This window comes from Peromyscus maniculatus, chromosome 3, assembly GCF_049852395.1.
Source record: "Peromyscus maniculatus bairdii isolate BWxNUB_F1_BW_parent chromosome 3, HU_Pman_BW_mat_3.1, whole genome shotgun sequence".
In the NCBI taxonomy this organism is placed as follows: domain Eukaryota; kingdom Metazoa; phylum Chordata; class Mammalia; order Rodentia; family Cricetidae; genus Peromyscus; species Peromyscus maniculatus.
Genome location: NC_134854.1, coordinates 17,868,297 through 17,881,401, shown reverse-complemented (window position 1 = coordinate 17,881,401; position 13,105 = coordinate 17,868,297). Strand labels below are relative to the sequence as shown.

At 40.7% G+C, this 13,105-nt stretch overlaps 1 protein-coding gene across 2 annotated transcripts in view; it reads left to right on the top strand.

Annotated features, from left to right (window-relative positions):
* Positions 1-2,803: 2,803 nt before the first annotated feature.
* Glcci1 (glucocorticoid induced 1) overlaps positions 2,804-13,105 on the top strand; it is a 75,920-nt gene continuing 65,618 nt past the window's right edge. For both annotated transcript variants that reach the window (XM_076566212.1, XM_076566211.1), the window contains exon 1: positions 2,804-3,365. In XM_076566212.1, coding sequence (XP_076422327.1) covers positions 2,936-3,365 — 430 coding nt within the window. In that variant the 5' untranslated portion in view covers positions 2,804-2,935. The remainder of the gene's footprint in view (positions 3,366-13,105) is intronic.

The following is a 13,105-nucleotide window of genomic DNA, read 5'->3' as shown; positions in this document are numbered from 1 at the left end:
AAGTGATTGGAATTCCAAATAGGTCTTGATGAGTTAGCAGCAACCGAAAATAGTAGTGTAAGATCGGGTACTGTCTGGAGATGGCACAGCACTTGCCCAGCATAGCTACACAAGGCCCAGGGGTCAATTTCCAGCACCAGATGCCACCAAAAAAACATTTAAAAAGTCATACAAATTCTCCCTGGAGTTCATTTCGATCTTAGATCCAATTTACATTTGTTATGTTAGATGGACAGGAAACCTAAAATTATGGCCAGCTATATTGTTTTAGATCCAAATGAAGTATTGATCATTGCCAACTGTGGCTTAGTATGAATTTAGAATTATGGTAATCTAATGTGTTGAGGTTGTTCCACACTGAGATTCAGGAGTGACAAGAGATGACATTTCTATAATGAAACTATGCTGTAATCAAATCATCAACTTAGAAATTTGCCAGTATTTTTTAAACTATATATTTTAATATCAACTTGGTATAATAGCTTTTTCTTGCTATTCTGAAAAAGAAAATACCCAAAGAAGCCATTTATTGTTTTTTATTCATGAAAGATTATAACTTGTCAATTAATATAGAACCATTAATTTTTGGATGAAAAAAATCTATATAGTAGGTCAATTATATCAAATTCCAAAGAGTCATTTTGTTCTATATATAATTAAAATATATGTTGTTCTAGAAAGTAAAAACAGGGAGCTGGTTTTCACTTATAAAATCTCTTTCGAGCCCGGTGGTGATGGTGCACACCTTGAATCTAAGCACTCAGAGGGGAGGCACAGGCAGAGGCAGGCAGACCTCTGAGTTCGAGGCCAGCCTGGTCTACAAAGTGAGTTCCAGGACAGCCAGGGCTACACAGAGAAAGTCTGTCTTGGAAAACAAAACACAGCATATCTCTTTTGAACTGATGGGAATTTAACAGGTGACATCTGTGGTCTACTGTAAGTTCTCTTGATCATGTGTCTGCCCACACCATACATTTCACGTTGGGAGGCACTAAATCACAGGGCTTCCTCAGACTCCAGAGCCTGTCCCTCTGGTCTCAGCTCTCAGCTTCCCACTTACTATGAGTACTCTCAGACAAGACACTGTCTTTGTGCCCCAGCTGGGAAAACAGTGGGATAATAATAGTACATACCTTGTGGATTATATGAAGAATGGATGAGTTAACACATAGTAATGTCCTTAGAACAGTGGCTGGCACGTGGTGAATTAGTAAATGTTAGCTGTTATTTTAATATGTCATAAAGTCTGGAACTATGACTAATCTAGTGGGATATAGTACTAGATGCCATTTTTTGTACTTTGATTAGGCACCATCGATTTTTTTTTCCAAAAAAGAATTTAGTGTGATTTTTGTTTGAGTATACAGGAAGCAGAGAAAGGTGAGTAAAACTGACCCATGTAGTGCCTGGAATCAGAGGAAACCTGTCAGTGTGGGCAGACTCTAGGAGTAGACCAATCAGACATCCCTCTTCTTTACTTTTTAAAATCTCTTTTTTTTTCCTCATGGGAATTAATAGTAGGTATCTGATGTAGACCCTCAATTATTCCTGATTAGGGTTTTATATACTTTTTTACGCCCATGTAAAATCTTTGTACTTCTCACTTTCCTTGTAGAAGAATAAAAAGAACTCCTTCCCCACACACAGGAAATTACCACAATGAATTGTTATATTATGCCGGGTATCCCGCTCCCCCCCCCACCCCAGGAGACCATCTGCTCCTGGATAGTCAACTAGGTGCCCTGCATTAATAAATCAGATGCTGCGATGACATAACTTTTCTTGTTGATGTCTACAATTTAGAATCCGATGTTCTCCACTCCACTTTGTAACTACAAATGGCTATAATGGCAGGTGTATTTTGTTCAGTCTAGCTTCCAGACACCACTCCCGAGGTTGTTTTGACTCACGAGGCTAGTAAGACACTAGAAGACATTACTAAGATGAAAAAGGTTAGGTATCCTTTTATTCAGTTGTGACTAAAACATCACACCGGATGCAGGTGTCTTTGCCAAGTTAGTTTTGCCTCCAGCGTCCTCAGCCTCAGGTTGTAGAGGGCACGGGAGGGTGGAGCCCTTGCAACCTGCTTATCGCAGCGTGCGCGTGTCTGTGGGCGTCGGAGCACGCGCAGGACACTCAGGGACCCACTTTTCTAGTCTCAACCTCACCTCAAAAGACTGTCAACTCTTGTGTCCCTCCCTCGGCGCACAACCCCTCCTCTCCCATCCACGCCCACGCCCCGCCCCTAAGGCGGAAACACCGTCCTGTAATTGGCCAAGTCTCCTCTCACTCCGACGGCGCCACCAATCCCTGGAATCTTGGAGTAGAGTGGCGCGGCCAATCGGGGCTCTCGCAGCGGCCGGAGCCGGGTCCGGACCGCCCAGAGGCGGGGCCGGGGGCGGGGCTCCGACCCAGGATTAGTTGCCATTCCGAGTGAGAAGCGGGTCGAGGTGGCGGCGGCGGCGGCTGAGGCGGCTGAGGCTGCGGCGTTTGCGGTGGCGCGGGCTGCGCGCGGCGCGAGGCGCCTCGAGGCCCCTTTCTCTCCTCCGAGGCCAGAGTCGCGGCGCTCCCCGCGTCCTGTCGCGCGGGCGCCCACCCCCCCGCCCCCACCCCACGAGGGCTGAGGAGGCGCGGGAACCCGGCGAGTGCCCTGTCAGCGCGATGTCCGGGGCGGCGGCGGCCGTGGGCTCGACGCGGGCCGGGCCGTGAGCGCCCCGCCGAGCGCCGCCGCGGGGCGGTTGGGGCCGTTGGACGTTGGCCGTCGCGGCGTCCCCTCCCCCTCGGCGGCGGGGTGCGCGTCGGAAGGGGAGCCCCGCGGCTCCGCCCCTCGCCGCCCCTCCCCCGTACACATCGCACGCACCGCCGCGCCGGCTCCCACACGCTCGCTCGCGCGCCCGCTCGCCCGCCCGGCCGCCCGCCCGCCCGCGGAGCCACCATGTCCACTGCGTCCTCCAGTTCCTCCCAGACCCCTCACCCCGCTCCGCAGAGGATGCGGCGCAGCACCGCGGGCTCCCCGCCCGCCGCTGCCGGGAGCGGGACGGGGCCGGCCGGGAGCTGCGCACCCGCTGCGGGAGCCGGTCGGCTCTTGCAGCCCATCCGCGCCACCGTGCCCTACCAGCTCCTGCGGGGCAGCCAGCACAGCCCCACGCGCCCGGCCGCCGCCGCCGCCGCCGCCGCCACGCTCGCCAGTCTCCCCGGGACCGGCGCGGCCCGCGGCCCCAGCCCGTCTAGCCCGACTCCACCGCCGGTCGCTGTCCCGGCCGAGCAGGCGCCTCGCGCCAAGGGCCGCCCGAGACGGTCCCCCGAGAGCCAGCGGAGGAGCAGCTCACCTGAGAGACGGAGTCCCGGCTCGCCCGTGTGCAGAGGTAGCGAGCCCAACCCTCCCGTCCTCCCGGGCTGCGTCTCCCCGACGGTGCCCTGCGTGGAAACTTCAGCCTCTCCGGGCTTCTGTTTGCTAGTTCATTACCGAAGGTGTGAAAGTGGCTTTGGGAATCTCACCCCCCCTGAGGTCGCTGCAGGGCTTGCTTGGAGGAGCGACCTGAAAATCAACTTTTATCTGACCCTCACACCGCCCCTCATTTTTTTTTTTTTATTATTATTATCTTGCATCCCTCGCCTGCAAGGAAAAGTGTTTCGGTTTAATAGCTCGTTAGCTGTGTGTGTGTGTAGCCGGGGAAGGAGTTGCTGGGTGAAACCCTTAACCATGCACACGAACTCTCCAGCGGCGGATGAGGTGGTAGTAGTAATCTCTGCAGCCTTTGTGCCTTCCCACAAAGTTCCTGACTCGTCTCTAGAATGTTTTGCTCGTTTTGTGTTTTGGAGGCTTGATGGCGTTAGTTACGACGTTAGGCTATCCTTTGCATGTGTAGAGGAGCCAGTTTTGAATGTGCATTTGAAGTGTATAGGGTTTATCCACCCACCCTCTCTGCTTTATATAGCCATGCATCGGAGCACTACTACACTACAAATGGCTCGTGCCCGAAAGGTGATTTTCACGATGCATTTCTTAAAGCCTGTTTGTGGAGTGTGTTTACTTTTTCCTTCCATCTCTAAGCACACTTAGCAGTTCAGCTGAGCTATGTAGGGTTCTCAAGTTTCTTTTTTGTTAGGTGTCAAAGGTAATGGTGAGTGGGTGGATGCTGTGGACTCCCCTTAATGTTTTCTGTTTGAGTTTGGTTTTGTTTATGCCTGGGGACATAGTGCATGATCTAGTTGACTCCTGGGGGAGAAAAAGAAAATCAGGCAAAACAGGGACGTAAGGCCATAGGGGAGAATCGAATACCTAATATTCTTAGAGACCAGTCTAGAGCTACAGTTGTTGCTGCCGCTGCTGCCTTTTGGAAGGAAGGAATCATACGGAGTAGGGAAAGCAAACAAGAAAAAAACCTACTCAGAAGGAAAATACTACCAAGCTCCATACGATGTTTATATGGTATGTGAAATTTTTGTTTACGATGGAGGTTCTAAGGTGTTTAGAGTTGGAGAAAGTGATTGCAGTATGATAGATCGAAGTTTAGGGGTTTTTTCAGCTTTAATTTAGATCTGTAATTAGCATGTTGCTAAAGCACTTGCTTTCAGACCACTTGATGGTAAGCCCCTGTGTAGGATGTAGTGCCGTGAAGTAAGTGCTTGAGCACCGAGAAATACATCCTGTAATCTGTATGCACCAGGAGGAATTTGCCCCCCCACTACTCCCCCAGGTCAAGCCAGCTGCTGCAGAAACTGACATCCTCCAGCAAATCCTGAATGAATGAATGAAAACAACGTGATCGCCCTAATAATGACCACAACTGAACACACATCTTTGGCTGTATTTTATAGAAAAGTCCACCATTTTCTAACAGATTAATGCCATATGCAACTCCCTTGCACATTTTCTGTGGCTGTGTTAAAGGAGAGGTAACAGAAAGAAAAGGAGGCAGCAGACATTTTTGAATGATTTAGCTTTAACAGTTTGTTAATGGAGTTTGGGGGTTTTCTTTCAGGGAACAATGTAAAAAAATACGAATTGTAGATTGTGTGCAGAGGATTTTGTGGGCAGTTAGAGAAGTTTTGGCAATTGCTGCAACAGTATAATGGCCACCTAGTACCTCCTTTCCTTTTGTTGATAAACACTAACATCTTACCATAAATAATAGTACAACTTGTTTTTCTACATCCCTCAAAAGCCCTAATTGCTTAAGAATTACATGCCCCATCATAAAGTAGTTTTAATGAAATTTGTGATCAGGCTTAAATTCTGCTCTTTGTTGTAAAATTGCACATCAGAGTTTAATGCAATTTGAATGCAATCATGATGAAAACAATTCTTGAGTCTGGATGTGCAGTAGGCAGATTTGCAGGGTCAAGGCTTGTGCTGGGGGTTGAAGGCCTTTCTCTCCCATGGTTCTGCTGTTTATAACATCAGGTGTTTTTGTCAGTGTCTTGCACTGAAGTGATTTTTGAATGCAGGCTCTTGTGCTAGTCCCTTGATTATATCACCCTATGTTACTGGTCCACATTCTGCCTTGTTCCTCTCGCTCCATATTGAAACTACAACATATAACTAATATGTTCTTTCTGTTTAGCCACTTAAAAATCTGTCCTGTGACTTAAAATTTCAATTAGTTTCTTTTGAATTCACTAAGGTTCTGACTTGAGTGGGTTTTAGTTTTCACTGACCAAAGCGCCTGCTGCTGTTGCTGCTGCTGCAGACACTGACATCACTCTGCTGCATGAATGAAAAACAACAACGTACTCCATTGCTTCCTCTGCTCTCCTTCTCCTTCCTTTTTTTGCACATTTCAAGGTGTGGGAATAGACACTATACTATACTTTGAAACTACACATAAAAATAATTAAGTAGATGGTGACTGAAGGGGTATGTATTTCATGTAGATGTGTGTTGTTTACAGAAAGCTTTAAGAGCTATGGACATTTGAATTGTAGGTGACAACTAATTTTTCAGAATTTTATTCATATTTTGTCTGATTGTGGAAAAAATATAGAAACTAAGTTTTTTAATTCTTTTATCAGGAAGAAATGTGAACAGTTTTTGAACACATAATGTCGATATTTTTTTCATAAACACTCATAGCATGCATATTTATGGGGTTAAGGCTAGAGTAATAGTTGATACTTAAGTCAGAAAGCTGAGAAAAACTGAATTCTGTAAATAGAACAGTTTTAAAATTTATATTAATATATAACTCCCAGTAGAAAGATAATAATTCCCTTTATTTTGGGCCTATAGCTTTAGATAATTTAAATGGTTACCTTAACAGAGGATGCATAGACCTGCTAACATCATGCTTTATTTAAAAAACATGGAAATTTACAAATTGAAAGTTCTGTTTTGTTGGTGCTCCTCGATCATCCTCTTTTTGTATTTTTTCTTTCCTGTGTATTTCAAAACTTCAAGGCTTATTATTTATATTCATCTCTGTTCTTCTACTATTAGTAAAATGTCATCCTTCCCTTGTTTGGTTCTGAAGGGTTTTGAAGTGGTGAATGACAAGCTACTGAATGCATCCCCTGGCTCCCTGTGATGTGTTTGTAATAGATGTAAAATCATAAAGTATTATGCTAATAGTCATTTTTTGTGATGGTAATAACAAATTCTACCTTTGAGATAAGTAGAACAATTCGAATGAGACTAAAGCAGAGTGTTAGGGTTAAAATTAATGATCTTTAGTAATGACCTAAAGAAAATAGAAAGTGGCAGCTCTCTGAAATCCAATAGAACAAAACCCATGGGTTTAAGCACTAAACAAATACAATGCTGTAAAGATAGTAGGTAGCAAATAGAAATTTCTCTCTCTCTCTCTCTCTCTCTCTCTCTCTCTCTCTCTCTCTCTCTGTGTGTGTGTGTGTGTGTGTGTGTGTGTGTGTGTGTGTTTGTAAATATCCAACATTAAAAACTTACAGGTTATAAAAATATAAAAATAATTGCCTAGAGTGCTCTAGTTGGAGAATCCTGCTTATGTTTTTTACCAAATCTAGTAACAAAAATTCTGAAGATCCTGTAACTTATTAGTTCCTTCTATGAAAAACAATGTGTTAATCTTTTATTTAACCTACCAGATTTATTTCGGCCTCATACTCCCAAGATATTGGCAACCCTAGACTGAAATTTGATCAGATTTCCCCCCTCAGGAATGTTGAAAACCTCTTGTCTTATACATAAAGAAATTATGCTATTATTAAAAGATAATACAAAGCCAGCAAGGGTAGAATGTTTAACTGCAGACACTGTGTTAATGGATATGTGTGTGCTTAACCAGTTCATTTGCTTTTAAGTTTTTAAGCTCTTCATTAATTTCCCCTTTTTGAGTAATTTTAATGCTGTTCCGTAGTTGTGAAATACAAACATTTTGGTAATTTTTTTCTCTGATAAAAATACTCTCCAGTTTCCTTTTTGAAAGTTTATTATCTGGCTAATATTTTTAGAGATTGAGGTTTTCTGCACCCATCTCTCCATTTAAAATTTATTTTTCTTAGAGTCCTTTATAGGAATTTATTTCTAAACTTTCCTGAATAGAGTGAAAATATATTAAGCTTAGAATTCCAGAATAATTTTTAAATTCTGATTTGGGGGAAATATTTTTAATCTCTTATAATTGAACTAAATAGTGTTAATGGCTCTCATCTCCCCCCACCCCCTCGTCCATTATGGTGCATAAGATCTCACAATCAGTTGTTGAGCAGTAAAAGTTATTTAATCAATCTACTTTATGTTCAGAGATTATATTCTTCCCAAATACTATTACCCTGAGCATATAGAACATTGAATATGTAAAGTGTATATAGTAGGATAATAATTTTTTAACTATCTATAAGGTTTTATGTGTGGTTATTGAATTGAACATAATTTTATTAATTGTAGTACTTTTCACAAAGGTATAGTTAATTGACTTTGGTTTGCATTTTTGGAAAATTTTTACATTGGAGATATATTGAAAGGTAATGACATTCTTTTATTTTACTTGTGATAATGTGGGCTACATTTGAACTAAGGAAACAAGGGTCAGCTCCATGCAACAAATCAAATGTAAATAAAAGTCAGCATTCAAATTAAGTCTGAAATTTTAAAAAAATAATAAAAGTTAGTTGTACCCAAACTTCACTTGCAGCTAATACTGTATCAATTATATATAACCAATGACTCTGGGTCTTAATTTTAGTTCAGTCTTTTTTCTGGAGCTTAGAATTTTCAGACCCCACCCAAATAGGCTTTTCTACAGTACCTGTCCTGGATCAGTGCCTGGCGCTGTTGTTGTTGGTCCCCAGTATAGCCTTCTGTTCTCCTGTCTTTGACATCCTTTCTGTGTGCCCTGCATATTATTTATTTACAAAGAAGGTTGAGCTCATCTAATGTATGACCTCATAACTGATCTGCTACGATTAAACTGAAGAAAGAGAATACTACTCATTTCCTGATTTCAGTCTGGGGAACTGATGGAATGACCAAAGCCACCAAACTTTACCTTACCTTTATCTGGACCCTAGAAATGACCAGAATGTAATCAATTTTTCTGATAATTCAGAAAAATATTGGTGCTTATTCTGCAAAATAAGTTTTAATGGGTTATCAGTAAGTCTCAAGTGTCTAAAGATATTATTTATGAATAAATTATAGAAAAATACCCCAAATCTCATTTTTATAGAAACATGTATGGCTGATACCTTTATCACTGTGGTTTATTTTAAGTGAATATTGTTGATGCAAATAGCAGGAGGAGGCAAGTTCATGAATAATTGGTGACTTCTTTGTATTATCCTGTCTCTCTAGTTGTTGTGGATAGAAAGGAAGAAAACATTTGAGGGTGACTATTTGCCAAGCTATGTATACTTTGAAGTTCAGCAAGAAAATGGGTGTAGAATCCTGTTCTTTTAATTCTAGATTGTTGATTCCACAATTAAACTGCTGGGATTTTTGATCTAAAAGAATGTCAAAGAAATGGATTTTCTTTTGTGTTTCCATTGGCACTCTTCTGCAGTGCTGGGACATGCTCTTATACTTTCAGAATGTCTAAAAATGTTAAGAGTTTGGTGAATGTAACTAAAATAGAATATGGAAGGATGGCCATTTTCTCTGCTTGCTTCTTACAGGGGAGGGGCCCTCACATATGCACATGGAGGAAATAGGGAGATGGAGATTGTACCTTGTTCCTGGGGCTCAGGGTTATGAACCTTATTGTAGTTGCTTCCATTTATATGTAATAAGAATCTATGCTGTCTCTTGAATCACATTATACTGTGCAGAATGCTTTTCTCCTTTCATAAATGTCTAGAATTAGTTATAGATGGTGGTTAACTGATTTGACTAATGCCTAAGGAATTACTAAGCAGGTACTCGTCTCAAGTAATTGTCTCAGTAGATTGATTCAGCCTTCCTAGGAGACAACAGCTATGCTTGCAGTGTGAGTTTGAACTCCACATGTATAATTTAACGGAGTGCCACCATGTTGCACCTTAATTATGACTTGCCAAAATTAAGAATGAGTTGAAGAAGCTAGTGAAACCCATAGTAGTGTGGCAAGGTTAGTGTTCAAGATTGTCTGCCAAGTTATTGGAATTAAGTAATTTGCTAGCCATCTAGCAGTGTTTTGTAACAAAAAACTAAAAAGCACTGCTACTTGCTGCCTAGTATTGCTGAAGATCAGAAATACCTACCAATAGCTAATAGTAATAAATAGTATTTCCTTATGTATCCAGTATGGTCATGGTGAAACTTTTTGAAGAGTTCATTAACTGATTTTTATCTTTTGTACTATTAGAAAAACCATAAGTTAATATACTTCTTAAGAGCATATTCATTTAACAGGGTCACCCTGTATTGTGTAGGTTAGCTCCAGCTGGCCATCTTCCAGCCTTAAGTTCCTGCGTTACTGGGTTACAGGATGCTGTACCATGCCCAGTCTCTGCTCTTCTTAAGAATCTTTAGAGCCGGGCGGTGGTGGCGCACGCCTTTAATCCCAGCACTCGGGAGGCAGAGCCAGGCGGATCTCTGTGAGTTCGAGGCCAGCCTGGGCTACCAAGTGAGTCCCAGGAAAGGTGCAAAGCTACACAGAGAAACCCTGTCTCGAAAAACCAAAAAAAAAAAAAAAAAAAAAAAAAAAAAAAGGATCTTTAGAACCTGTCTATAGTTGTGCATTTACAAAGCATTCTTTCAAATGTCTGGACAGTGGAGTGGCCCTGGGGATTACTTTAAAGTTACCACTCTGTTTATATACTTTTTTCTTTCATTTTTGAAACTGAGAATAGCTTCATCCAATGGCTTTTGTAATATGTCTGGATCTGCTGCATATCATTGCATATATATATAATATCCCTTTGTAGTTTGACTTGGGGTGATGCCACTGGCCTTTATGTGCTCCAGACACATATATGCTTTGTTGTAGAAGTCTGAATTGTTGTTGAATGTAGTTTCCTGTGTAGTATTGTAGAATGTGTAGCAATACTTACTTAATGATGCCTCTTGAGACTATTCAAATGAATATGACTTGGCTTTGACTAAAATACCTGCTACTACTGAGTGAGAATGAAGATAGTAAACCTTTTTCCATAGACCATTTATGTGCTGTCTTGATTGAATGCTCAATGACTTATTTTTATTTCTTATATCAGAATTTACATATTTCATTTTTATTCCCTTGTTTATATTTTAAAGTAATATTATCATTATAGCACTCACCTTTACTCTTCACTCATGTTCGTCTTTAAGATGGTTCGCTGTTTTCACTTTGCATAAGCCATTCAATCAAAAGTTAACATTTTTATGCAGGTAACTCTTATTTAAGGATTTAATTTTACATCTAATCTGTGCAAGAACAAAGCGGATGCTTGGTAAATCATATTTTGTGTGCCAGTCTTTTCTAATGTTGCAAAAAGAGTATTGAAGAAAAGAGTATGGCCACTGAATATCATTATGTAGTAAGTCATCTGAAATTTTAAATAGGAATTTAGGAAATAGGAAAGTATAGAAAGTGATGAAGTGAACTATTATTATTTTATATTCATTAAAAATACTCCATTCTTGAAGTTCCTAAAAATGTTTTAAAAAGGTAACAATACAGTGTAGTTGATGAATCTTTGCATGTTTTTTCCATATTATTCCATAATTAATGTAGCTGTTTGCAAGTCCTTGGCAGTTTAGCTGTGATTTGGTTATGATTTTTCATCTCTATATCTCTGTTTGTAAGGTAATTCTTGTGGATATGTGTACTTTACCTAATATACCTGTTATTTTTAGCATTACAGTATGTAGTATGATATCTGGTACTTAAATGGCCTTACAGTAAATATTAGTTAAATCCATATATAGGATTTACAGAGATTTCTGCTTGAGCTATCTAAATACACATCTGTGCACACTAAGAGACAAGTATGCATACTCTGGAATGAAATCACTGGAGAATACCATAAGGACATGAAATCTTATAAATATGTGATAGATTACATTTAATAGATTATATTTATGCTACCCCTTTTTATAGAATTAGCTGGTTTGGGTCTTTGTTTTGGGCCTGACATTCAATGGTTGTGGTTAAGCTTAGAAAAACATGGATTTAGAGCTTTGTATAATGTAGAAGGAGCTAGTATTTTGCTGTAGAAATAGTTGGGACAAAAATGAATTTTACACAAGTGTTTATAACATACAAAGTTGAGACACAACTGTACATGTTTTTAGTCATAGATACATTATAGAGTGTGAAATGTACTAAAATGGCTTTAAAATAGTTTCTTGCAAAGTCATTTAAAAGACTAACACAAACCATTATTTAAATGGACCTTGAGACAGTTTCCGAAGGAGCCCAAAGTCTGAATTGTAAAGATACTTTTTTTTTTTTTTTTTTTTTTTTTTTGGTAATTTTTTGATGCAGGTACTAAGTATCTTGTTTGGCCCCTCTCCTCACCCCCTTCCATGTCTCCCCACCTCACTTCTCAAATTCATGGCTTGTTTCCCTTTTTATTATATTGTTACACACACAACGCTTGTGTATATATGAATGCATAACAATATAAATACAACCTGCCAAATACATTTAGTATTGCTTATATGTGCATGATTTCAGGGTTGAGCACCTGTTACTGGATAGCCAATTAGGGTGCTCATTCCTGGGGAAGACTAATTTTCCCTTTTTCAGCAATAATTTAGAATTCTGTTAAGTACATCTTCATCTATTGAGATTCCATGGAATAAATAAATAAAAGGGCATCTAAATTTATTGTATTTCCAGTAATTTAACACCATCATGTCCCAAATCAGTGTGCTCTTTCAGTTAGAAACTGAAATGTAGTATTTCTAATAAGGAGAATGTGAGTGATATATTAATTTTTGCTTTATCATTATGAAAACATTAAATTGTCAGGCAGGTTTTCAGGTGGTTATTTGCTTTACTTATTCTCTAACTTATGTGCAAGCAAAATAATTTACCAAAATGTTATTTGTTCAAACTGTTAAAGAAGTCAATCACACGAGGTTCATCTGAGGTTGTTAAACCATATTAATAGTGTAATTTCTCTTTGCTGAATAAATGTTCTGATGTAGCTTGATTTTTTCTGCCTTGCCCACAGTCAGGACAAATCTTTGTCACCCGCCAGTCCCACAGCCGCTCAGACCCAACCAAGTAAACACAGAGACTTATATTGCATACAAACTGTATGGCCATGGCAGGCTTCTTGCTAAGTGTTCTTATAGCTTAAATTAATCCATTTCCATAAATCTATACCTTGCCATGTGGATCATGGCTTATCGGCATCTTCACATGCTGCTGGTCATGGTGGCGGCTGCAGTGTCTCTCCACCTCAGCCTTCTGCTTCCCACAATTCTCCTCTCTCCTTGTCCCACCTACTTCCTGCCTGGCCACTGGCCAACCAGTGTTTTATTTATTGACCAATCAGAGCAATTTGACATATAGACCGTCCCACAGCACTTCCCCTTTCTTTTTTTTAAAAGGAAGGTTTTAACTTTTACACATCTCCAAAGTCAGCTTGGTATATTTGGGAATTTGGGCGTAGCTTCTCTTAACTACTTCCTGCTGGAGGGGGGGCGCTGTATCTTATGGGGACACAAAGAAAATTTTAGGATCATGGAATAGTCCGTGAGACCGTATCGTCTGAG